The sequence below is a fragment of the Juglans regia genome, chromosome 14, assembly GCF_001411555.2.
Source record: "Juglans regia cultivar Chandler chromosome 14, Walnut 2.0, whole genome shotgun sequence".
NCBI lineage: Eukaryota > Viridiplantae > Streptophyta > Magnoliopsida > Fagales > Juglandaceae > Juglans > Juglans regia.
Genome location: NC_049914.1, coordinates 1,645,395 through 1,673,366, shown reverse-complemented (window position 1 = coordinate 1,673,366; position 27,972 = coordinate 1,645,395). Strand labels below are relative to the sequence as shown.

At 37.0% G+C, this 27,972-nt stretch overlaps 1 protein-coding gene across 3 annotated transcripts; it reads right to left on the bottom strand.

The window, feature by feature from the left end:
* Positions 1-917: 917 nt before the first annotated feature.
* On the bottom strand, positions 918-27,972 carry LOC109012277 (exportin-7). Of its 3 annotated transcripts, none has more exons than XM_018993812.2 (29): positions 27,740-27,972; positions 26,732-26,980; positions 26,479-26,639; positions 25,839-25,904; positions 24,754-24,871; positions 24,531-24,640; positions 24,341-24,436; positions 23,528-23,651; positions 21,593-21,660; positions 20,341-20,427; positions 20,092-20,244; positions 19,900-19,995; positions 19,672-19,731; positions 19,440-19,558; positions 19,173-19,260; positions 17,588-17,692; positions 17,406-17,510; positions 17,271-17,323; positions 17,071-17,134; positions 16,824-16,958; positions 16,155-16,267; positions 15,977-16,070; positions 14,803-15,022; positions 5,293-5,423; positions 4,175-4,321; positions 3,866-3,994; positions 2,299-2,397; positions 1,643-1,681; positions 918-1,513 (listed from the first exon to the last, which is right to left on the bottom strand). In XM_018993812.2, the coding sequence occupies exons 2-29, from the start codon at positions 26,967-26,969 to the stop codon at positions 1,376-1,378; spliced, it is 3,156 nt and encodes a 1,051-aa protein (XP_018849357.1). In that variant the 5' UTR covers positions 26,970-26,980; positions 27,740-27,972; the 3' UTR covers positions 918-1,375. The 3 variants fall into 3 exon arrangements, with proteins under 3 accessions (XP_018849357.1, XP_018849361.1, XP_018849358.1); XM_018993816.2 differs by having other exon boundaries at positions 17,406-17,507; XM_018993813.2 differs by having other exon boundaries at positions 27,755-27,972.

The following is a 27,972-nucleotide window of genomic DNA, read 5'->3' as shown; positions in this document are numbered from 1 at the left end:
ATCGTAATCAAAAATCATTTTCCTTGTGAATTTATCTCTTCGAAATCCTCTCTCATTGTTGGCACTTTCTACTGCCTGCTGCTAGTCAAAGGGATTTAGAGAGAGAGAGAGAGCGTTGTCCGCATCAAAAATTTGGGGGCAGGCTGCTTTTTATTTCCACCATTATATATATTATATAAATTTGCGTCAAATTCATGATCACCCCTTTCTGAATTTCTCTATCTCGTCGTGTGAAATCGTCTCTAGTTGTCACTTTCTGCTGGAAGTCTTCATTTCTCTTTCCTCTCAAAAAAGTAATGGGACCCACCGTCACCTTCTCTCTCTTTCTCTTTAATTTCTGGGACTTACGGACACATTCTCTCTATTTCTTTCTTTTTCTCTTTATTTGCCTTATTCTCTCCCTCTCTCTCCTTAATTTGTGAGACCCATTAATCTTTGACTCTCTTTCAAGTGCTGTGTTTGACGCCGGAAGAGAAAATTTCTGTTTTACTGTCAGGTAACCAGTATAGAATAATGATCAAACGTTTAGTTTGTCGTGTTCTTTTGTCACGATCGATGGCGACCAATATATATTAACGGAACGTCCCAAATCCTAGCATTCAGGTCAACAGATCAATCATAATTATGTTCTTGGTGCTTGTATTTTTTATTTTTTTTTTAAAAAATACACACTTTCTTAACCACTAAAAAAATAAAATAAATTAAAACAAACGATACTAAGCATTTCAATTTTTTTAATTGGGTTGCAAACTTGCAATTCGTAGCCCCCGCGCGCAGACGGCAACATTATAAATTCTCCGACTTTGGAAACAACTTCTAAAAGTTAAAGAAGCGAAGAAAGTGATATTGTTCAATAAATTAGTAAATTTCTTTTTCCTTCTATTATCAACAGTACAAAGAATACAAGGGACGACTAGTATACAGAAACATTAAAAACTTGAAGAATTAATGATCATGTACATCTTAATTTCTTTCTCCTAAAAAAGAATTGATCTTCTACAACGACCATCATCATCATCAGCCAACCCAACCCCTAGCGTCTATACCCGACCTTAGAGAAATCCTCCACTTAATGCTACAACATCCATACTGATCAGAGACTATAATCTCCCCTATTCAAGGACGACGTCTATTAAAACTATACAGTAACACCACAAAGATTCATATCAAACTTTTCCCACTCCACAATCCCATGAACATCATAGAATCTGCTTCTTTTTCGTTTAGATTAAGAAACCCATGTGAAACAACACCCTTGTCTAATGAGCAGAGATGCCATGTTTACAGAAGAGACTAGTACTGGGTTCTTCGGACAAACATCTTCTGCATACATAATTTGATTTCCAAACAAGTATCCACTTCACAGAGACTCGAGTTATTTTACCCGAAACTCATGCCTGAATATGGTAAGATTCTGTGTGAATTTATCCCTATTTTTGGAATCCAAGCTCCGAGTAACATCTGCCATTAACTTGTCAAAACACAAGGAAAGCCGCTGATGTTGATCTGCTGGCTGCAAGATCATCCAAAAAAGTATACTTCTTGTAATACTTAGTGATAATCAACTAGAAAACACTCAACTAGAGGTTGATAACTTGAGGTTCCATAACCCTTCAGAAGACATTGAAGAGATGATACTAACCTGTGAAGCCAAAATCTGAGCTTTCAAATCAGTGAATATCTGCAAAAGTGAATGTTATGTCAGAAATAAACACGATCAAAACTTTTGAATTAAATCCATATGGATCAACATGAACAATCTAATCGAGATGAGGCATGTAAAATTTCCAGTAAAAATAGTTATCAGATGTTTAAACCTTTCCAGGCATGCTGCATAACAGATGCAACAAGAAGGTTTATAGTAACAACATTCAATTACTTATCATCAGAAAACTTTATTTTTTATAGGAAAGAACTTTTTCCACACCTTTCACGCACACTAGGGGTTAATGATAAAAATTTAAAAGCTAGGTAAATTATCATCCATTCATTCTAGAGTTTACTGTAGAAAAGAGCAATTTATCATAAGGGCTATCTCATCTACCAAATGTTCTAAATTATAGCTTCAGAGAATTAAAAAACATATACAAATACATAACTTTATGGATTTGATAGTAAATGACATCTGATTGATGTGAACTTAACGGACGCGATAAGTTTATGAAGTTAGTCCAATTATGAGTATCAGAAAGAGTTAATCTCTGGAAAGTTGTCAATGGTATAACCATGGCAGTCACACCAGTGTGACTTAAACCTCACACTAGTTTAAGTATTAAGCTCTAAATTATGAAGCATCACCTGCTCACTGATTAGTATTAAGCTCAACATTGGTCTGCTAAGACTCCACTGGTTGCCACAGTCCTCAAACAAAACTATCTCGAAGAGCGTCTTCAATATCTTTATATTTATAGAGGAAAAAAAACAGAAAGTTGTTAAAAACAATCTAAAAGTGCCCAAATGAGCATACCGCGACATAAATAAAAACACAGATATAGACAAAGATATATATACACATACAAAAAACATGCATGCATATACAAATACATCATACATAGAATCAAATATACAATGATATTCACGACAAAGGAACTGGTATAACATATAAATGCATCATTTTTTTTTATAACTAACATATAGATGCATCATTATTCCCATAATGATCAAGAAAGAGACTCCAGCACCATAACTTTATAGTCCTCATCATAGTTGTGACAGTGAAAGGCCCACAAAATTGATTAACAAAATGCAGCCACATCTTGTGTGGTGAGGTTACCCTAGCAGTGATGAGGTTCTGAAAGCATGAGGGCTGAAATCGAGGATAGATAAGGATAGATATAAAAAAAAAACAATGCGTAGCTCAGGGCCGCCAGAATGTGAAGAGGAAAACCTTTATCACAAGAAACCACTAGCAGATGCTGCCTATGATATCCACTTCATCCGAAGTGCAATGCCCCCTCTAGTTATCTAAATGTTTTTTTAGGAACTCTAGATTCTCCTACTTTGCTAGAGTTCTATTGCCCTGCTTTTAAGCCAGCTTCCAATTATTCAGTTTTGGTAATTTGGGGTACAAAGTGTTAGCATCTAAGTTGGAGGATGGAAAGTGTATTTTCCTTTAGGATTATTTATTATAATTTTCAGGTTAGGTTGGAAGTTCATTGCTTCGGCCAAATGACATACATCTATCTGAATCTATTAGTTTTGCTCGGGTCAGAATAAATCAGGTAGGATCAGTAAAACAGCATGGTGACCAGCATAACACAAAGTTTCTAGCATGTTCTCACTTTGTTAATACCTATTTTGCATTCATTAGTCTCCAAGACACCTGTTTTAAAACAATAGAGATACCTCATTATTCTAGTCTTCTTCAACACCAAACATTCAGAATTCATGATGTTAGAAAAGAAAGGTTGATACTTTTAGAAATCACCCAACCAAGGACCCCACTTATGTAGGATTAGCACCGGATGATGCCCCATTTCACTTAAATGAACTGATGCGCATTCATATGAAATTAAATTGATGGAAAACTTGGGTGCTATATAATTAGAGCAAATAAACCAGGTTTCAAATTCATGAACCCTACGCAAGGTGCAAGATAAGGAATTAAAAGAGCTACTACAAAAAGTTATGCATGCCAAACAATTAATCCCCAGCTAACGAAGATTTATGGCAACAATTTTTTTTGTTTTTTAGTTCATTTATAGAATTTAATATTAAGAAACACGTGATAGGTTAATTTTAGGCATAAAAAATTTGGCGGGGAAAGGGGACTGTCATGACAATTACTTGACCAAAAGAAACACAAATTGTCATATTTTTAAGCACAAACTGCAAATGATAGCCCATCAATCGTTGTCATCCTTACTCCTGGAAACAAATTAGGGCCATCTGCAATGTGCCGAGCAAGATTTATTGCAGCAGGTGAAGTAGGTGCCTCCCCCATGGTGATATTGTTGAAATAGAATGCAGCCAGATTATCGACAGCAGATGCACACTGGAAAGAGAAGTTCAGAGTTTTGGACATCAATGAGAAATTAAAAAAAAACAAATACAGATATACACTACGGTGTCCAATCTAGACAAGAAACATCAGCTTAAAGTACATGCTCATGCATGATTTAATATATTTCAATGTTAATAATGCCCATCCATATGATAGAGGCACGAAACACACCTGTGATGAGATATTCGTATCCAAACCTTTAAGACCAGATTCAAGAGAACCTACAATATGCATAAAAGTGTTTGTATCCAAGTTCAATATAAAAACAATGTGGCTGTTGAAAAGCACCTCCAAGAATGCAAAATAGGCCCTTGTTAGCTGCAAAAAAAAAAAAAATCAGAAAATTGCTCATATGCAAGAAACATTGTTGGAGAGAAAATGATCCATAAAATAATAAATGGTATCACAAGTCTAGGACCCAACAATTTTTTTATGGATCACTAGTCTAGGACCCAAAATTCAGAAAATTGCTCAAATGCGAGAAACATTGTTGGGGAGAAAATGATCCATAAAATAATAAATGGTATCACAAGTCTAGGACCCAACATTTTTTTTATGGATCACTAGTCTAGGACCCAACTATAAACTCAACAACTGACATTGAAAGGACAAAGAACACACACTTGACAGAATATGAGGAACGAATAAAATATTTCCAAAATTGACCAATTTGCTTCACATAATTCATTATGCACATGATTAATGAAGTTCGTACTCAAGGGCTATGCTAACGGTGCGAGCTTAAAACTTGGAAAAATATTCCAGCATCAAACTTGCGGACTACCTTTTTCTGACTGAGACAAGATATAAAAAAGTTGAAAGGGCAAACTATAGGAACTGATTGTATTTTTTATTTTTAAAATCAGCCCAGTTCTAAGGCAGGAAAAACTTAAAATATTTGAGTATTTAGCACTTGAACTTACTCTTACAATTCGCATGTTTCTCAGGTAAAATTAAATGCTCAACGTTTAAATTTTTTCTTTATAGGTAAACAAGTATTGATGATAATAATAATAATAATAATAATAATAATAATAAGAGGCATAGGCCAAGTCCACAGATGTATATAAGAAAAAATACCTAATTAAGAACTAGAATTTACTTATAAAAAAAAAAAAATTAAGAACTAGAAACAGATATAGACATTAAATGCTAAAAGGCTCCCCCCATGTGTCTTTTTCTCTCACTCTAGAGACTTTTTTTTTTTTTTTTTACAAGTAGATGCTCTAGGAGATCTTGATCATAAAACCAATTGATTACAAAGCCTTTAGAGAAAAAAGTTCACATACCTTACGGAAGGCCAATATATCAGCCAAAGGAATTGATAGTGTCATCTTTAGAGCAACATCAAGGGCATCAGAGAGTGCTCTATCCCCATATAGCTCAAACACACCAAAGTTGACATAATTTCCAGCAAGGGCTGTCATTTGAAGGTAAGACAGTAAATTCAGTTTACAACATATGTTTTTCATAAGAAACGCCGTATTCAATGAGTATTTGAAATACATTATATAAGCACCAAAACCACTAGTACTGGCTCTTACTAGCATCATCCATATTGTGCCATATATAGGAAGGGGGGAAAGGATTATGTCTAACTGACATATGAAAGATTATGGAATTAGTTTAAACTGAAAAGGTATTCAAAACTTGATATAAAAAAAGTTCAAAAGATAACATTGTAGATATTAGTAATAAACTAATGCCATAACTGACTACTAGATTAATTCTTGAATTCACAGAGGATAACAACAGTTATCGATTAAAAGAATGATATTGGAAACACAAGTGATTGGATACACAAGGCAAAGAATCTGGAAGAGAGCATCATGACCAAAATAGAAATCTTAGAAGGATGGATTGATCCATGTATCTTCTAATCAAAACTCTCAAGTACTGGAACAAGGGATTTTACTTTGATAATTAGCAATTATCATCATAATAATGATGATAAGTTCAGAATGGTGATTAGCATGTAGTCCAGTTGGTGTTAAGTTCAGAATGGTATTGATGGATGTTCTAGCATGTTAAGTTCAGTTGTGGTGATTAGAATGTAGTTCAGTTGGGTGTCAAGTTCATACGGGTTTTGTGGGGTTTTGTATTGTGGGGTTTTAGCTTGCTTTAGTTTGTGGGAGGTTCAAGAACTAAGGTTAATACAGAAGCTTTGTCTGTATTTTACTAATGTCCTCCATGCGAAGTTTAGCAATAGAATCGAAGGTATTTGGGATATGGGCGGAGGGGCATGAAGTGCTTATCACGGAGAGGGGTTGGAAAGGATCACAAACCTTGAGGTTGGGTTGGGACACAGCACGCTGGGTCTCAAGGTCATTGGAGGAATGTTCTAAACTTAGAAGTAAGGTATACTACTCTGCTTATAGGGACGGTAACAGGGGATATATTGTGCAAAAGGGATCCAACCCCCGTGGTAGTTTTCTGGCCCTAGTGGAGTACAGTGGTGGTGGGCGCCGGAGCTTCATCTTTATCCCTGGGGAAAGGGACGGAATGGGGTGGAGGAAGCTTGCAGTGGTCGTGAGGGAGGTGGGCAACAAAGGTGCTCAGGGGAGAGGTCCACCATCTTCGTCGACAGAGGCTCGGTCATACAAGGAGGTTGTGCAGACACCTCGAGTAGTGAGCAATCTTGCTTCGGTAGAGCTGAATAGAGTAGGTGAAGTGACTGGTTTGGTAGAGGCACAGAGACGAGAGGGTGATGGCAGAGGTGTGTCTGGGCAGAATGACTTGAGTATGTTGAGTGATTTGCGGGATATGCAGATTGCCTTGGAAGAGATGGCCGTTAAAGTCAAAGGTTTGATACGGTGCGTTTTGGGTAAAGAAATTATGGGGTCGAACTCGGGTCTGGGGAGTGGGCCGGAGTCTGATCTCGTGAAACAAGGGACTGAGGCCTTGGGTGTAGGACAGGAAAGGAGGCCGAAAGGGAAGGGCCAGTCCACACAGGGTATCCGACCCGAGTCCAACCAACCGAAAGGTTTGACGTGGAGGAAGAAGTCGCAGGTCGGGGTGGACTCAGAGACGGGTGGGCCAGTGCCACCGTGGCCGGCGAAGCCTCAGACGGCGACGTCGAAGGTCATCGAAGCTTTGACGGAAGAACAGCCGCAGGTAGCAGGGTCCGTGAAGCATGGAGAGGTGAACCCAGGGAGTTCTGTGGCAAGATCAGAAACAAATGCCTTGGATTCTGTACAGACTTGGTCGACGGCAGTAGACACGGAGATTCCGACGTCAATCACGAGGAGTAGAGGTGATTCTGATAGGAACAAAGGCAAAACAGTTTCGGTTCAGTCCCGAGACACTGTTACAGAGCCGATATTAGTTCAGACTCTTCCAGCAATGTCACAGAAAGAGTCGATAGGCTCACTGGAAGCCTCAGATGGGCTTATGTTGGGGAGTTATAGTGATTGCATAGGAAAGATGATTTCGGCTCAGACCCAAGATAGTGTTGTGGAGCCGCAGCTGATTCCACCACTGGCACAGATAGAGTTGGAAGCTTCGGGTGAGCTGATGTTGATCAACCATGTTATGGATAGGGAGGCAGGGGAAATTATTGAGGCTGATGAGGGACATAACGAGGTTCTGACATCTATGGTGGAGGGGGGAAATTGTTTGGTTTCGGAACCAGAGCTCGTAGTAGCTGTTTATGAGGAGGAGATGGATAGTTCGTCTCCGTTACAGATGACTCCTCTTCAGATGGTGTCTGAGGAATCCTCAGATTGGGTTTTTAAACAAGTGGAGAAAATCCAAAGCTGTGTGGGTCTCTTTTATGATGGCTATGAAGAACAATTGAGGGCCCTTCTAGTTGCTATTGAAGCTGGTCAATCCACGGTTGAGCAGTCATCTGTGAAAAAGAAGCGGGAGTTGAGAAGATTGCATTGTTCTATTAATTATGACAATAAGGAGGGTACTTCTGGGAGGAGCATATCTAAGGGGAGGGAAGTTATTTTTGTTAATGAAGCCTAAAATTATGTCTTGGAATGTAAGGGGGATCAATAATGTCAATAAACGCCTTCGCATTAGGTCCATTATTCATAGTTGGAAGATTGATATTGTATGCCTCCAAGAAACAAAATTGGAAAGTGTTGACAGGAATGTTATTAGTAGCTTGTGGAGAGGCTCGTTTGTAGGCTGGACTTATTTAGCCTCTTCGGGGGCCTCTGGTGGTGTACTTGTCATGTGGGATAGTAGAGTTGTCGAGATGGTAGAAGAGTGCATTGGAAATTACTTGGTGGCATGTGTATTAAGGAACGTGGAAGATGGGTGGTTGTGGGCATTAGCAAGTGTCTACGGTCCCAATAGGAATCGGGATAGGAATTTGCTATGGGATGAAGTTTCTGGGTTGTACTACATGTGGGATCTTCCTTGGTGTCTATGTGGGGATTTCAATATAATCCGATTCCCAAGTGAGCGGATGGGTCTCTCTTCAATAACTACAGCTATGGAGGTTTTCTCACAGCTGATTTTTGACTTGGAATTGCTGGATTTGCCGTTGGTGGGGGGTTGAGTATACGTGGTCCAATTCTAGAGGCAGTTCTAGATTGGACAGATTTCTTGTATCATCGTCGTGGGAAGCTCATTATCCGAAGTTATGCCAAAAACGTTTTCCAAGGATAGGTTCGGACCACTTCCCCATTATTCTTGAGTGTGGGGGCATACACGAGGGCAAACGGTACTTTAAGTTCGAGAATATGTGGCTAGAAGTAGAGGGCTTCATTGATAAGGTAAAAAGTTGGTGGCTGTCATATCAGTTTGTGGGGACTCCTAGTTTTGTTTTGGCTAGTAAACTCAAAGCCTTAAAAACTAATTTGAAGGTTTGGACTAAGGAGGTTTTTGGGAATGTTGAGCAGCAGAAAAAAACCCTTTGGGAAGAGCTTCAATCCTTGGAAGCTGATGGGGATAGCGAGGAGAGCTCATCTAGGATGAACGAAGTCAAAATAGAACTTGAGAGGGTTCTTTTAAGGGAAGAAATATCATGGAGGCAAAAGTCGAGAGTTCTTTGGCTTAAAGAGGGGGATAAGTGTACTAGCTTCTTCCACAAAATGGCTAATTCCCATAGACGTAACAATGCCATTGAGATGTTAAGAACTGAAAATAATCTACTTTCCGTTCCCGCTGAGATCCAAGAGCATGCTGTGCAGTATTTTAGTTCCCTCCTCAGTGAGACGGAAGATTGGAGACCTAAGATAGATGGATTGAGCTTTGCAACAGTGGATGATTCTTCATCAAGTTGGCTGGAAAGGCCGTTTGAAGAGCTTGAGGTGCATCGGGTGGTGTGTGGAATGAGGAGAGACAAAGCTCCCGGGCCGGATGGCTTCTCTATGGCTTTTTTTCAGGATTGTTGGGAGATAGTGCGGGGGGATGTGATGAAGGTTTTTCATGAATTTTATGAGCTCCAAAAGTTTGAGAAGAGCTTGAATGCCACTTTTATAGCCTTGATTCCTAAGAGAGCGGGTGCTTTGGAGTTGAAGGAGTTCCGCCCAATTAGCTTGGTAAGTAGTGTCTATAAGATTATCTCAAAGGTGTTAGCAAATAGAATGAGCAAAGTGATGGGGAAGATGATTTGTTAAAGGAAGACAAATCATAGATTCGGTGCTGATTGCAAATGAATGTGTTGATAGTCGCATGCGGGAAGGGGCTCCGGGAGTTCTTTGTAAGTTGGATATGGAAAAAGCATACGATCATGTAAGCTGGAATTTTCTGTTGTATATGCTTAGAAGATGCGGTTTCAGAGAAAAGTGGTGTGGCTGGATAAGTCATTGCATTTCAACTATACGCTTTTCTGTATTGGTTAATGGGCAGCCTTGTGGGTATTTTCCAAGCTCTAGAGGCTTGAGGCAGGGGGATCCCTTATCCCCCTTCCTATTTGATATTGTTATGGAAGCCTTAAGTCGCATGGTGGAAGCAGTGGTGGGTGCAGGTTTTATCTCGGGTTTTTCAGTGGGAACTAACTCTAGTGGCATCTCTACAATATCACACTTGCTCTTTGCGGATGATACCCTCATCTTTTGTGAGGCCGTTGGGAAACAGATTCAAATTTTGAGGGCTGTCCTGCTATGTTTTCAAGCCATCTCGGGATTAAAAGTGAACTTAAGTAAATCGGAGTTGGTACCGGTGGGAGATGTCCATAATATTCATCACTTGGCTGAATTCCTGGGGTGTAAAGTTGCATTTCTGCCCATAAAATATTTGGGACTACCACTAGGTGCTCCTTTTAAGGCCAAACACGTGTGAGATGGGGTGATCGAGAAGATAGCAAGGAAGTTGGCAGCTTGGAAAATGACTTACTTATCAAAAGGGGGTAGGATTACTCTTATAAAGAGTACTCTCTCTAATATCCCTACCTACTTTCTTTCTCTATTCCCCTTACCTGTTGGTGTCGCCAACCGTATCGAAAAATTGTATAGAGATTTTTTATGGGGAGGCCTGGGAGAGGAGACTAAAATTCCTTTAGTGAGTTGGAAAAAAATTTGCCGCCCACTTGCTAACTGAGGGCTGGGTATTCATAGGTTATGTAGCTTTAATAAGGCGTTGTTGGGGAAGTGGTTATGGAGATACCATGGGGAAGAGGAAGCTTTGTGGAAAGGGGTGATCGATTGCAAGTATGGTAGTGATTGGGGAGGATGGTGTTCCAAGGAGAGCAGGGCGTCATATGGAGTGAGTCTATGGAAGTTTATTAGGAAAGGTTGGGGTCGTTTCTGGAAACAAGTTAACTTCTCGGTTGGTGATGGTTCAAAAATCAGGTTCTGGTCTGATGTTTGGTGTGGGGACATTGAATTGTCTCGAACATTTCCGGTTGTATTCAGATTGGCGACTAATAAGCAAGCTGCAGTTTCCGAGGTGATGGGTTTTTCCAATGGAGAGGTGCTTTGGGATGTAGGCTTATCCAGATCTGCCCAGGATTGGGAAGTAGAGGAGGTTACTGACTTCTTTAGACAGTTGTACTCAATGGAGATAAGAAGACAGGGTAGGGACCAACTATGTTGGAGACAAACAGCCTCTAAAAAATTTACAGTGCGGTCATTTTATAAGGTGATACTAAATCAGCACCATACTGGTTTTCCTTGGAGGAGGATTTGGAAGGTCCATGTTCCATCAAAGGTGGCTTTTTTTGTATGGACAGCAGCAATAGGGAATATTCAGACTATAGATAATCTGAGGAAGCGTGGAATGATTGTTTTGGATTGGTGCTTTATGTGCAAGAAAGAAGCGGAATCAGTGAACCATTTATTACTCCATTGCGAAATGGCTAAAGTGCTGTGGGGTGGTGTGTTTGGAAGGGTTGGGCTGTGTTGGGTTATGCCAGAAGCAGTGGCTGATTGTCTAGCAAGCTGGACCAACTTTCATCTGCATACTTGCTCTCAAGTGGCAGCTGCATGGAAATTGATGCCTTTGTGTATTATGTGGTGCATTTGGTTAGAGAGAAATGAGAGGTGTTTTAATGATCGGGAACGCAATAGGGATGCATTTTGGAAGTTTTTTATGAGTACTTTACTTAGCTGGTTCTCTGCTATTGTACTCAAGGGTGGGGCTGTAAACGTGTTCCTGTCTTCGTTATTTTAAAGCTTTAGCATGTAATTAGGTGTTTCTTTTGTATACTTTCTGTGTACTCGGGCTTCGCCTATTACATTGTGCCTAATATAATTCTAACTTATCAAAAATAATAATGATTACTCATAATAAAGATGATGGTATTAATAAACTCTCTTTTACTTATAAAAAGAGATAATAATGATCTTTTTCTTTGTATCGGTAAATAAAAATTTTATTGATGAGAATAATGATCTTCAAAATTCATCTTACTCATAATGTTCAAAGAAATTGTAATAAAACCGTAACAACAAAGTAAAGTAATGTAAGAATTGAAAAGATTCTAGATGATATTACTCATAATTTTTAGCATTACACTTGGTGCACTTACTTATCAAAAAAAAAAATTACACTTGGTGCACTTAGAATAATTAGTTTAGTTCTCAGTATTCTATGCAAACTTGACATGGAAAAGGTATATGATCATGTGAATTGAGAATTTATTTTATACTTGCTTGGGAGGCTTGGCTTTGGTGATAGGTGGATTTCATGGATTCAACATTGTATCTCTACCGCTCGCTTCTTGGTGCTAGTTAATGGCACCCCTGCTATTTTTTTAACAGTTCTCATGGATTGAGACAAAGGGATCCATTGTCTCCTCTTCTTTTTGTCATTCTTATGTAGGCACTTGGCCAGATGATGAAGGCTGCTGTGGGAGGAGGTTTTCTATTAGGATTTTCGGTGGGTAATGGTACTAATGACTCTATCATAATCTCACATCTCTTATTTGCAGATGATACTCTCCTTTTTGTGAAGCGGATCATGGCCAAATTCAAACTTTACGAGCACTTTTGTTATGTTTTGAAGTCGTGTCGGGGCTTAAAGTGAACCTTGGTAAGTCCGAGATGGTTGCGGTGGGCGTGGTGTCCAGTATCAATAGCCTGGCAAGCCTTCTAGATTGTAAAGTGTCATCTTTGCCTATGAAATATTTGGGTCTCTCATTGGGGGCGACTTTTAAGGCTAAAGCTATTTGAAATGGGGTTGTGGAGAAAGTAGAAAAAAGGCTAGCTGGTTGGAAAAAGTTATATTTATCGAAAAGGGGCCGACTCACTTTAATTAAGAGCATTTTAACTAACATGTCCACTAATTTTTTATCTCTATTTCCTTCTCCTGCAGGGGTGGAGAAAAGGATTGAGAAATTATTTCGGGCTTTTTTGTGAGAGGAATGGGGGAGGAAATGAAATTTCATCTTGTTAAGTGGAAGAAAGTTTGTTCTCCAATTTCGAATGGTGGCTTGGGAGTGTGCAACTTGAGGACTTTCAATAAAGCTTTGTTGGGGAAATGGTTATGGAGGTACCACTTGGAGGGGGATTCACTGTGGAAGGAAATTATTGACTCTAGACTCGACACAGTGCTTGGTGCTGGGGGGGGGTATGGCATGGGCTTATGGAAATTTATTAGGAGGGGATGACAGAGTTTTGAAAATCATATCCGTTTTGTGGCTGGAGAGGGTACCAGAATCAGGTTTTGGCATGATGTTTGGTGTGGAGATTGCGCTCTTGATAGGGCCTTTCCAGCTCTCTATTGTATTGCACCTAACAATGATGCTTCTGTGGCATATCTGCGGGTATTTTCTCATGGTTCTCACCAGTGGAATGTCCTACTTAATAGGGATATTCATGATTGGGAATTGCACACAGTTTTAGAATTTTTCAGGTTGATATACTCCACGGGAAACACTACGGCACAGGGGGATAGGATGCAGTGGAAGTCCAATGGAAGCAAGAAGTGTACAGTTAGGTAGTATTACAAAATATTGGCATCATAAGGTAATGTTCCCTTCCCTTGGAAGAGTATTTTGAGGTCTCGTGTTCCTTCTAAAGTAGCTTTTTTTGTATGGACTGCTGCTCTTGGGAAGATTTTGACCATGGACAACTTGAAGAAAATGGGGCTCATTGTGATGGATTGGTGCAATTTGCGTAAAAAGCATGGAGAATCAGTGGATTACTTATTATTGCATTGTGAGGTAACTAGGGTGTTGTGGGATGAGATCTTTAGAAGTTGATGTTGCTTGGGTAATGCCATTGAGGATGGTTGAATTACTGGCTTGTTAGAAGGAGATTCACTGTGCATTATGTGGTGTACTTGGTCGGAAAGAAATGAATGGTGCTTTGAAGATAGGGAGCGCACAATGACGGAGTGCTTTGGTTTTCAGCCATTGTGCTTAATGGGAACAATGCTCGTGACTTCCTGACTTTAATCTATCGTTCCCAGAATGTATTTAGGTGTTCTTTTGTATACCTCCTATGTACACGGGCTATGCCTATTTCATTCGTATCAATAAAATTTACATTTTACTTATAAAAAAAAAATAATAATTAGTTCCTTCTAAAAGAAAAGGCGAAGTCAAAATCCTATGTGCCCCATCCAAAAGAGGGTTGTTCTGGGATGTCAAGTGTTCATTCCTTCTATAGTATCCTAATATCTCATTATAATAACAACCCTTTCCTTGGAAGAATATTTCGTGGACAAAGGTTTCAACGGGAGCTACGTTCCTTTCGTGTACAGCCTTGTTGGGAAAGATTCTTACAATGAAAGTTTTAAGAGACATAATGTGGTGACTGATTGGTGTTGTATTTGAAAGAGGAGTGGGGAATCAGTTTATCTTTTTTGTCGCTGTGAGATGCAAGTGCAACGTGGAGTGACTTTTTTCAGTTGTATTGTAAGTTGTAATAACACTTCATCTGAGACTTCTTTAGTCATATTAACTGTTAGATCATTTTCTTGCTTCTTCTGTCACAATTTTTCTACAGTACCTCTGTTTTGCATTAGATTTTTTTTATGAATTTTTATTGTTTCCAAAAGTTAATAAAACTACAAAATACTTTAGAGGCATGCATGTTTTATAAATAGCTTTAAATTTTAGAAAAAGAAAAAGAAAAAGAGAGCTCTGCAAATTAAACTTAAAAAGATGGAACATCACACGAACACACCAAAATATGATGAGCAAAAATTCAAAAAATATATGATCTATAATATAGTTGAGAACAAATGTAATCGAAAAAATAGGGATACTCAAAGTATTATAGCTTTTGATAATGTTCATATTTGATTAAAAATAAAAGGTACCAAATAATACCAGCACTAGAACAAAAATCGTGTCATATTAGACTTCAATATCACACTGGCTAAATACTAATAAAAATAATAATCTCACTGAGTAAACCCACCGAACAGCTGAAGTAAACAAAGGTTGTTGTTGTTACCTCTTGAGATAATGTTTAAACAAATCCATATACCCTTGTATTTAAAGGCATATATATCAGCAGCATTTGGAAGAGATAAAATCCTTGACCCATAAGCAACAATTAATTTACTGACTTCACGGAAAAGAAGTATGCCGTTTGGAGAGGAAGAGTCGAAAGTCAGACGCTGGGCTTTGTTTAACACAAATTCAGCCATGAATTTCAACAAAGGTGTTGTAACCTGCATTATCAAGTGAATTAAAAAAGACCCTGTTGCTTATCAAAAAGCTTATAAAAAAAAAACCCTGTTGAGGGGGAAGAGAAAAAAGATAAAGATCCAACCAGTTTTCAATACATGGACACTGTTGAAAGACAGGTAAATTGGGATCAAGGCTTATTTTAAGTTAATCAATTTTTTTATAGGTAAGTTTTATGGTTAATTACACTTTATCCCCTCAAACTTTCACTCAATTCACAATGTGCCTCCGAAACTAATAATTGCATCTAAGTGGACCCTCGAACCTTCAAAACTTCTCAATCCCCCCTTCTATCTACCAACAATGTTAAATCTAACAGAAATTTACTACACGTGCTGCTCATGTGCATAACATTCACTGTAAATATGTAATTTTCATCTAATTTGTTATCATTGACCATATAAAATATAAAATAATACATGCTATCAATTAATAATAAATCATAAATCACTAAATAATTTTTTTTATTAATTTATATATGGTTAATGAATATCAAATAATTTCATTGTGTACATAGATTATTCATACTTGTTTACTTAGATATAAAATAACTTTATATATGGTTAATGATTAATGATTTATTTTTAATTGATAGCATATATTATTTTATATTTTATATGGTCAATGATAATAAATTAGATGAAAATTACATCTTTGCAGTGAATTTCCGTTAGATTTGACGCTGCTAGTAGATGGAAGGGGAGGATTGGGAAGTTTTGAAAGTTCGAGAGTCCACTTTGATGCAATTATTAGTTTCAGAGTCGCATTGTGAATTGAGTAGAAATTCGAGAGGGCAAAGTGTAATTAACACTAAGTTTTATGTTGATAAATATGGATTCCAGTGCTGAGAGTATAAATGCTTTCTAGGGTTGACTAAAGTATACGTGAACACTGTTGAAAAGCCTATATATAGGCAGAATCTAACCATGTTTCCCTACCTCTGGTGTATCACTCCAGTGTGAGATGCCTTTCAAGAGTAGAGGCATGTGTGCAGGATATAGCCAATCAAACAGAAGCCCATAAGTTCTGCGACTGTAAAATATCAAAAGCAGTAACATTATTATAGTTTAATGTTCATTAACAATAACCAAATCCAGAAATTTTGCATATACTTACCTATTTGTCGCCATTGCAATTCCTCTGAGATCCCTCATTAGGCCAATTAATGCATACTTTACAGCATCAGTACGGAAAAGTGAATCAGGGGTTGATTCTAAACTGATGAAAACCTAAAAGACCATAAATATTCAATCAGCAAAAAAATCTGAAACTAAAAGAAAGAGGAAAAATTAAATTGGCATGCTATCCATTCAATAAAAATATAACTACTCTGATTGTTACTATTTTTATGCAAGAACAGTGTACCATCTTGTGTACTTGGGCTATGCCTATCCTTATTAATACCATCGTTTACTTATCAAAAAAAAAACTTTTTATGCAAGAACAACACAAATTTCGTATGATCATAAATGAACAAGAAATAGAGATTAATTAACAATACAACTTAACATTAATATTAATGATGGTAACAAAATTAATGGTACAAGAGCCATAAAGATATTAAAGAGACAAAGGTTAGACATCTCATTTAAGAAATAATTACAGCTTCAATTAACTAAGGCAGACAAAAGCATGTATTACGTGCCAAAAACAACAGGATCAAGCATAACAGAAGCACTGTAAAAAAATAGGCTACCGGAGCAACCCTTTTTGACATGTTGAGCAATGAGCATGTGCAATATATACATATACATATAACTAGACAGAGGGGGGCAGAGAAAATACTTGCAAAAGTGGATCCATTGATGACTTGAATTTCACAGGGCTGTCCTCCATAAATATTAAACAGCCGATGGTGTAATAGAAAGTTGTTCTGCTGCGTGAGCATCTATATTCTTCTAAAAATGGAAAGTGCTCCCTCTGAAATTAGGAATGTGAGAAATTAATCATTATAATAAGTATGAAGATTAGTTTCATGGACACTCAAATAAAAAGTGGAAAATGGATCAGGAAAGTTCAGAGCTGGAATTACAGTGTGATTTGCAACTATGAATTTGACGGTATCTAATTTCAAAAGCAGCTTCCCAGTCATGTATCTGCAACCCAGAAAGCACCACAGTGGTCCACGAAGGGATTGTAATTGGCAAAAATCATAAAAATAATTTTTACCCAAAAAAAAAAAAAGAAAAAGCTACAGTTGTATCACTCAAATACATAAGTAATAATACTTACCCAGATGCCAGCTCCAAGAACAAGCCCAATGTGTGATCAATCACCTCTTCACTCTAAATTATGCATAAAAACAACTATAATACACTATCAAAGAAAAATATAATCAACACATGGAAAACAAAAAAGAGCTTTCACCTCTGTATAACACTTGAGGTTTGTAGCTATCTTCCCAACAATTACGTTTAATAGCAGTAGATGATCATGGAGTCCAAGAAGCTCAGACAACCGGGCATATAGCTGCTGCAACAAAAAACAGAGAGCCTCAAAACATAGGCAGCAACAAAACTTAACAAAGAATAGGAAGAGAAAATTATTACCTTCGATGAATGCATGGCCTGATCACCTACGTAAGACTTTCGGAAATGTTGAAAGAAGGTAAGAATTGCTCGATCAAGTCTCTGCTTGCTTATTTCACCATATCTCTGCCATGTGCCAAGATGTGGAATCAATAATGTAAATCACTAGAAGAATGTTAAATGGCATTTTCATTTTTCACTAATATTTGAAAGAAAATCAAAATAACTCCTAACGATATTTTGGAAAGATTCGTGTTCAGTTATCTTTAAAGGGAGGAGAGAGAGAGAGAAACTTCTGCTTGTCAAAGCTTGGAAGAGATGGCCAATATAAAAGCATGCAATTACTGGAATGGCAATTGCAACAATTTGACATCTGATCATGACATAGTTTCCCTGATCTCCAGCCTCCAATATATCCTTCCACTAAACATATGACTTTGCTAAGTAGTTTCTTTTTCCCAAAATATGCAAATGGGGAGATGAAAAACCAGTATAACATCGAAGAAGGTATGATTTGGTTGACAGAATAGTACATTATATGGGAATGTGGTCCTGTACGTGGGCATTGGGGGGTAGCCTTAGTTGGTTCATTAGATGGAGCTGTGTATGCGCATATTAGTTGCTAATTTCGTCGATTGGGTATGATACGTTTGTGTCTGTGTCCAATGTGGATGACAAATATGATGTGTATGCATATAAACGCAACAAATAAACAAGAAAATAAGGCAACAAATAAAGAATTGAAGGATAACAAGGTACAACCACTTATGTAAACATCAAATCTAATATTTCATAGGGATTGCAGGTCCAAGAAATACATTACATGATCACCAAAAAACATTACATGATCACCTAACACAAAGGACAGTCAAAAGCCCACTCTATCCTCTACCACCTGCATTCACCATTCAGGATTATAATGGTCTATTGCCAGTACAGTATGTCTCCTATTCAAACCAATAACTTAACTCAACTCCAAAGGCAGTTTTAAATATAACTTGTGAGCAGGATCCAATGCAATACTGGCTCAGATTGATGTTTCCCATTTAAGTACGCTTGAATCCACTTATATAATGATACTCCAAAACAATTAGTGCATTCTTATTACAACTTATAATCACAAACAGAGACAAAAGAACCAGTCTTATCATTTATGCTTACATTACACTACTCAATGAACTCTCATTTGGCTTTGTTTCATAAGTCAATCTTATTAAAAGCGGAAAGGGGCATTAACATATACACAAGGTGTATGCAAGAGAAGGCACTTGATTAGGGTTGGAAGGAAAACAAAGACATAAAATCTAGATAACCAACAAGTATATTATGAGCCAACGATCAGACATGTTTTTAATAAGAGCCAACAATCAGACATAAAGAGTTTTTAGCACCATGGATATGAGCTCATCCATGAACAGTGTTCAATGACATGAACCAGATGCTTATTACTAAACCTGATGAAGCAAAATTGTCATACTTTCATCTTAAATCCCATGCATGAAGCATTAAGGTTGCTATGCTAAAGGAAACGTAACAATTTAGACTTTCGATGTACCCCCTGGTATAAAAAATTAGGTCAAGGCAAAGCCGATTCTTGCTTATCTACCTGGCTGTGTAGTCCACTGTCAGTTACACTTATCAATTGCAAAACACGAGCTGAAAGTTCTGCATCAAGCACTTCTTGTGATTCCACACTGCATATTAGAAATATAGGCAATTAACAATAACAACAGAAACGATCTAAATTTAATAAAAAGTATAAAACGATTTTTTTTGTTTTATAAGTAAAAAGAAATTTTAGTCAACAAATGTAATAGGTGAAAAGTATAAAAGGATATTTACCTACAACTACTTCAAAAAAAAAAAAACTTACCTACAACCAGTACATTGTTTTATCTTAAGAATAGCAGCAATAATATGAACAACCCAAGCAAGTTTGGCTTCTATGACAGAGAGATCCTTGTTATCAGTGGTCTGCAATCGAGCTCTTTCCTATTTTTTAATCAATCAAAAAGAAAAAGTAATGTTCATCTCATTAGAAGCCCAAAAGGATTTAAATCAAAATCTTAAAAAAGAAATGCAATAGACATGATAGATGATAATACCGTGTATGCTTGCAGAATTGGCTCCATTATATTTATTATATACAAACTACTGCTTTCATACTGCAAACCAACGAAACAAAGCTGTTATTATGCCAATACAACTCCAACAAAATAAGATCTGGAACGAGATTGTTAAATAAAATCTGGAGCTATATTTTCATGTCTTTCCAAATAAATGTGCTTCAGGGAACTTCAGGCTGACAAAAAATAATCACATATAGATTGAACCTGAAATCTGCAAAGGTAAGGAAAGCAATCTAGTTGATCCTGAAGAAGTTCAACGTTGTCTAACGGGTTCTCAGAAAGATCATCTGGCAATCCAGCCTGCAAAATACAAAGAGAAGAAACAGGGGGCTGATGTTCTCACATTTACAATACTATCAAAATACCAACCCATAAAGAATGCATGGGCAGCTATACCTGCACAGAGTTAAACCTTGATGTGATGAAACCTTCAGTAATCTTAGGCACAAATTCATCCAGCAAGCTTGGTGCATCACCTTTCAAATAGGGTACAGATGTCACCAATCTGGACCACAGGCCTAATAGGTAATACACACTGCTGCTGGCCCACTGGCAAAAGTAGATGACCTTAATCAGTAATGCAAGTCACAGAAGGTAATAGGGATCTCTTATAGACACTGTAACATGGAATTGCTTAAAAGTAACCTGCCAAGATTGCAGAGACTTTAAAGTGAACTCCGCAACCAGATGTATCCAATCACTATAGCCTTCTACATTCACAAGCTCTGACAACTGCAACATAAGTTTACAAATCCAATAAACATGTAGCTTTAATTTTTTTTTTTTATCGGTAAACAAATTTTTATTGATCAAAAGAGTAGGGATAAGCCCAAGTATACTGGACATATACAAGAGCAATGCCTAGGTGTGCTAGTTTAGAGATACAAGGAATTCATGAAAAGTCATGCCATGGAAATCAATTACAATCGACCAATGAAGTAAAGTATTAAAATAAACATGTACCTTAAAATTAAGAGAAATAACTTCAATTCACTAGCCTAAGTCTATAATTACAAATTGTACTTGGGCTATGCCTATTCCTCATCAATAAAGTGTTTATTTACTGATAAAAAAAACTATAATTACAAATTATCACCCCACCAAATCACTGGATATACTTGAACCAAATAAAACCAGCTAGAATATCTGGACCAGACGAATACAAGAATGCTGTCAAAAACATTTGTCCAAAATGATAAGCCACAGAGCTCCAACAGCAATTCTATCATGGTAAATATGGTGGGTGTGTGATCATTTTGAGTGTTAGAGATCCACTATGGTAACAGCTAAAAGAAACCTCAAAACAATCACTAAAACAAAGTGTCCCACATGCAGCAGGGTGAAGATGACGGTCAATAGAACCAGCAATTTATCTTACTTCTTAATTTAGCAAATATCATCTTATGAATAATCAGAAATAAGGTATACAGGCTGCATACGAAAGTATTTTATTGTAGACGACAGCCTTCTTTTATCTAACAACATCCAAAAAATAAGGAATGGCAGAGCAAGACTTAATTCTATTGATGGAAACTATTGCCCTTAAAAATCTGCGTATTTCATTCCCTCATATAGTCTACATGAGATAAACACTTATTTAGGCATAAGCCAGCCAAATATGAACACATGCAAACATTTATTTAGGCATAAGCCAGCCAAATATAAGACGAGGGTCCATAACTCCAAAGCAAGTAAGGAATGAAGCAACAAATGATCTACATTTTTTTTATAAGTAAATGATCTACATTATTACCATTTATGTTAAACATACAACGCCAGTCCATATTATTCTCTTCCTCGTTACAGTTGCAACAATACTTAGTAATTACACATACTCAAATCCGTTTGCATAGCCAATAAGAAGTACCTGACGTCCAAAATTTTACATTAGGCATACCTGATAATTCACCCTGAAACGTCCAAGAAGACGACAATACTCATGGTAATTGTCATGATCAACAAGACCTGATACCACATCCAATAAAGATATAGTAAGTGCACATCCAAAAGAATAAAGAATTTAAAAAAAATACACACTAAAAAACTTTTAAAAATAAACTAAATTATTGCTAGGTTGTGCATAGTGCTATGAAAATAATTCACGAAATACATTTGAATGCTAATCCACATTGTAAAACGGCAAACCTATAGGCGTTAATTTAAGCTTTTTAAAATCAACCACATACACCTGACTCACTAAAAAGTTCATTAGCAGTCGATTACAATAAATGCATGCATTTGCAACAAGCTCAAACACATACACCACGGCTGAAGCAATCAACTCATCTATTTTATTTTATTTTTATAAGAATCCACTCATCTACAAGCTTTTCATAATCATATTTTAGCTTTAAATCATGTGACATCTCCTAATGGATGATAGATTAGTCCCAACCTCAATTTGGCACATACATAAACTCTGATCAGATATATAGATCACTAGTCCAACTCTGTCAATACAAGTTCCAGGTTACCACAAATAAAACGCAAAAGCCTGGCATGACAAATTTCCTTTTTTAATAGGTAAAATAAAATTTTATTGACAAGAAAAAACAGGAGTAGCCCAAGTACACAGCAGGTATACAACGAGAACACCCAGTTACAAGGACTAAAAATAGATACAAGGAAACCATGAAAACTAGCCCCATTGAAATCAATGACAGAGGCCCATAAAAATAAAGTGTTAAAAAGAATCTTTTAAGCTCATCCAAGGAACATTCCTGATCTTCGAAGCACGGACCATTTCTCTCCATCCAAAGGCACCACATGAGATAGACAAAATGAAAAATTTCAAGTTTGAAAGATCCGGCGAGACAATGGAACACCTTTTGTTACATTGTGAGACAACTAGAGCCTTGTGGGTTGAAGTGTTTAGCTGAGTGGAGTTATCCTCTGTCATGCCTGCAATTGTGGTTGATCTATTGGCTAGCTGGACACTTCCGAGAGGAGTCGCACAAATCAAGACGGTGTGAAAGATGATCCCAATCTATATTATGAGGTGTATATGGCAAGAGCGCAACGATCGAACTTTCAAAAACAAGGAGTGGTCACTAGAGGAACTTAAATCTCTATTTTTCCGTACTTTATTTCTATGGGCCATAGCTTTACATTTTAATGGCCTGAGTTTTCACGACTTTTTGGCTTCTATTATTTCGACCTAGATAGGTCTTATCTCTTGTATACCATCTTGTGTACTCGGGCTTTGCCTATCTCTATTAATAATAATTATCGATTACTTATAAAAAAAAAAGTTTGAAAGAACCAAGGACACTGCTTGTAAAGCAAACGATTGTATTAATAGGATAGACATAGCCCAAGTACACAAGATGGTATACAAGAGGAAACACCTATCTAGGATAGGTAGAATCTTTTAAGTAACAAAATACAAGGACTAAGTGGATTTTTTAAGTAATGCAATACGAGGACTAGGTGGATTTCTTTCAAGTTATGCAATACAAGGAATAGGTGGATTTAAAATCTTCAAAACTTGAAGTCATATCTAGTATGTTAAAGAAGGAAATGCAAAGGGAAGAATAGAAAAGGAAAGAGCAAAAAAGGAATATCCCTAGGTTGTGTTAATAAAAGTCTTCAAAATTCCAAGTCATGTATATTCTATCAAATTAGAAAATGCAAAGGGAAGAAAGGAAAAGGAAAAAGGAGATTATTTATGGGTAGTAACATAGACATCAGGCATGTGCACAAGCACACACATCCACAAGTAAAAGAGCAAACAAAGAAAGAGATTATGGATCATTCAATAGTCACTCACAATCAATATGGAAAAAGCCTAGCATGAAACCAAAAGGAAAAGAATGCGAGAAGCCAAACACACCTTGCCCTGTTTGCAGGATTTCTTTGGTTCCTGTCATTAAATGGGCCAAAAACTTAGAACGGGCAGCATCATTTGTAAACAAAGAACGTCTTATAGAAGCAAGTCGCACCAAGCACTCCAGTGCCTGGAAAGAAAAATTAATTTTAACCCTAGCAGAAAAAGGTTTAAAGCATACTTAAAAGCAATCAACTAGGAAAAGTTCACAGCGAAAGACAGAGAGGGATGGCCTAAAAATTTTCTTTTTTAGCAAAACAGACAATTGGATAGTGAAATAAATGGCAATCCACCATTTTTTTTTTATAGGTAAAAGGCATTGACCAAGTACACAGGATATATACAAGAAAAAGATAATTAAAATGGCACTCCACCATTCTTTATTCCTGAAACTGCAGAAGTCTATCCATTTAATTAGCCAACGATTTTACGATTTTTCCATATTTTAAAAACGTAAAAGAAAAAAACTAATGCCTTAATGCATTTTCTACTAATATTGAGAACAATATGTTTGTATGCATGCACGTGCAGTTTTTTTTTTTTTGGGAGAAATTGGTGGGGTGGAAGGTGGAGACCAGAGCTGAAAATACATTTATACTGCCACCCCCAAAAAAACTCAAATACATAAGGAAGAATAAAATAATATATATAACAACTATTCTGCCAATAAATCAGTAATTTTAGTAGAACTTATCCGTATAGCAAAATACCTAGACCAATCTTTCTTTCCTCATGCATATGTTCATAGAGCATGTAAATAGAATAGACGATGTGTGCGATGATGCTACTCCAAATACAAGGAACATGACATGTACTAACCTCTTTGGAAAGAGGGGCTTTTGTAATAGCATAGTAATCAAAAAAGATCTGCAAGGTTGCAGGATCCTCCAAAACAGGTCTCCAAGAAGATGGAATCTGTCAGATCTCCACCATATTACAACGCCAATGCAAAAGGAACTTACTAAAGAACCATCAAATGAGTAATCATTACAATAAAAGAGGCAACTACCTGAACAGTACCAAATTCTTCGGAACTTTCATCGATTGATGTCCCCACAAAATCAAAGGATAAACACTTGAGCGATAGAGAAAGTGCTAACTCTTGCAATCGACTAACAACTGCATGTTACATACACGCAAAACCATCAGAACTGAATTCACCAGAAAACACCGAATGAAAATTTAGGCAAGATGGTGGGTTGGTCACTCCCAAATTATACATAGCATATTACCATCACTCTTCAGCTGTTGCAGTGACGTCAATGATATTTGGAATATCTGATAAAGCGATTGATCCCTGAAGGAGCATGCTACCCTTCGATGATGTGTTGAAGGCAACCCAGGATTAGGCTAAGGATATAGAAGTCCAAACACATACAAGCAGGTGTTAATGACCAGATCAATATAATTAATTTTATATCTATAGAGAAAAAAACAAAGAAAATTAAAAATTATAATTGGCGAACGAGGAAAAGCTAAAATAAGCGTATATCAATGGCAAAACCAAGGACAGATTATTGCTTTAATCTCCAAAACATGTTTTCACAACAGTCACAAATGCATTGCTTATATTTCTTTTTATAAGAAATTTTTGACAAAAAAATAAATGCATGCTTATATTTCCCGAAAACAAAACAGAAATGCACAAAAGAACCTACAAAAATATTAGAAATCTAAGAGTCTAATATGCCAATTGACATTCATCTCATTAAAAAATTCTGTACATGATTAGGAACTAATCAGTCACCACATCATGAGATATGTCATCGAATTTTTAGCTAAAATATACTCACAAAGAACATCTAGATAGCAGATTGCTGCGGCTATTACAAGTTATGTGATTAAAACTTGTTGTAGTAAATGCATGTATTTGTTATACTTAACAACTAATAAGCTTTTTCTTTTCCAAGATTAGGCATTACCAGGTAAATGTTGTTCTCAGTTGAAAATTTATTTATTTTTTCCTTCTATAATTTTACACACTAATACAAAGATGCATCCATCTCTCATTCTTCTACTTTTTACCCACCATCAGAATAAAATAAGAATAAATCTGGTGATCAAAGATCTCTTCGCAAAGACATATCATTTCAGACACTATTTTAGATAAGACTTCTAAGAAATAAGCACAAAACAGGTAAAAGAAGCTTTTTCTTCTTCAAAGAATGAAAAATCATACGGTGTGAATATTACCGAGTACTGTAAAATATTATCCACATAAAGGATTTAAGAATAACATATATTACCCAAGATTTGTAATATCAGAGTAATTATTCCCCATACTGCTAACAAACTTTGGCACAAGTTATAAACTTACCTGATTCATCTCAGACACTAGTTGATTTAAGATCTTCAAACCAATAGCATAGTGGTCCGATGTTGCCTATTATAAAAAAACAATATCTTAGTGATACATGTAACCGACCATGTGAACACTGGCCAGAACTTGGAACAATTACTCAAAGTCAATCCACCATCCCCATAAAGCAACAATGCAAGGCAATAAATTATTTCTGAAGAGAAGTGTTATAGCCACAAAGAGATTTTACAAAAGTACACTCACAAACAGACATGACTTCATGTAATACGTCACATCTACTTTAAAATAAAAGTACATTTACAATCTGATGTACCACATCAAGCCATGTCAGTTTGTGAGTTCACTTTTGTGAAATCTCTTTGTGACTAAAGCATTTCTCTTTCTAGAAAGCACCGATAGTCAAGATAGATGAGCAGCCGAATGTGGGATGATCTTATTCATTCAATTCATTTGAAGAGCCAACAAACCATAGAAAAAATGATTATGCAGGAAAATTAGAATTTAAAGGAATCCAACGAATCAATAGGCATATCTTAGACAATATAGCTGCTTACATGCATATGTAAAATGCAGAGAACACAACACGCATAGGCATACATCCACACAGGCAGAATTATCAACATGCACTACAAATAACCTGGCTCAAGAAGTTCATTGACTCTTTCACTACGTCCCGGAATCGATCATCATCAAACCACCCAAACTTTGTAACTCGACATAAGAGTTGAATTAAAGATGCGGTTACAAAAGGCTGCAATTCAGGTCCCCTGGTGGCAAGATAGTTAATAAGGTAGCTTCCTGCAAGTGAAGTTCAAACATTCAAGATTAGGAAGCAAATTGAAAACTAAAAAAAGGTGCAGAGGCCAGTAGGTGAAGAGTAAGAAAATTACGGATATCAAGACGGAGCTGTAAGGCAAGGCTATGTTCAGTGACTTGCTTCAACAAACTCGAACTAGCGAGCATCAGCGCATAAGGAGTCAATGAATGGTCAAGAATGTATTGGCATTGTGAAATATAATCAGTGTTCACCGAAAAGCATTTCAAAGTATTCTCTGCATGAGCTCTTTCCACGGAGTCCTGGGAATTGTACAGCCTCTCACACAATGCCTCTAGTTGTGCTAGTTCCATTGCAAAAGAATCTGAAAGAAATGTCGTAAATGTCACATTACTGAAACTATCACAAATTCCCATGCAAAATATTTTTTTTTTTATAGGTTCATTCAGAGCAATTTCCAGAGTAACCTGGAGCAACAAACTCTCATCACTTTTAGCTTTCCTTCATATGCACTATGAGATGGATTCAATCAGTAAGCCTTTGTCAGGATGCAAAGAGAATGAGAGAGAAGATTCAAGCATAGTGCTAAGATCTTTTGAAGCAACACGATCAAACAGAATCCAAAAGACTTGACCACTAAAAAACTTTCTCAGAGCCCAATCGGAGATAAGGACACAGAAAAATACAAAATCCCGATCAAAGCATCAGACAGGCTAGATTTCAAGCATTTAACTATTTAAGTGCAGTTGCAAAAAAATTAAAAAAACAAAAATGAAATCATTGCAACGAAGAAACCTCGCCACGAGTTAATTATATAACAGATTTTCCAGGACTGAAAAAAATTTTGTCCAATAAAACGATTGCAACGAATATTCCAATACGAGTACTAACTGAGTTTCCATCGCAAGTTTATCGAGAGAGAGAGTTGAGAGTTTAAAGAAAAAAACTGAAAAGGCCATTGCGGCAACGCAAGCATGGCATGAAATTCATAAGACAACGGAAATTTGAGCATTTTCCAAGAAAAGGAAATAAGATATTTCCAATATAAGAAACCAAAGAGAAGCATCGGCAATGATCCAATGGTGTTTACAGAGAAAGAAATAGAAGAGAAGAAGTAACTTGCCTTATTGGGATCTACCTGAGTTGAGATCCGATAACCTTTTGGTGTGGCGTTTTGCTCCTCTTTTTTCAACAAGTGTCTCTGCGTCTCCTTCTAATTCGGATTAAAAATAGGGAACATCGACCAGAGAGAGAGAGAGAGAGAAGGGGGGTTTGGGCTTAAAAGTAACGATGGCGGTGGCGAGAGTAAGGAAGGAGATCCTTTTGGTGCACGGTGGTGTTTCGGCAGCCAGCTGC

What these genes read in the sequence shown, in the direction of transcription:
- LOC109012277 (XM_018993812.2), bottom strand. Translation starts at nt 26,969, where the DNA reads ATGGAACTAGCACAACTAGAGGCATTGTGTGAGAGGCTGTACAATTCC. An exon ending in AAACAATGTACTGGTTGTAG is followed by an intron (nt 19,261 to 19,439) that starts GTAAGTTTTTTT and finishes TCTAATATGCAG; the next exon opens with TGTGGAATCACAAGAAGTGC. An exon ending in ACTGGAGTGATACACCAGAG is followed by an intron (nt 15,023 to 15,976) that starts GTAGGGAAACAT and finishes TTGATAATGCAG; the next exon opens with GTTACAACACCTTTGTTGAA.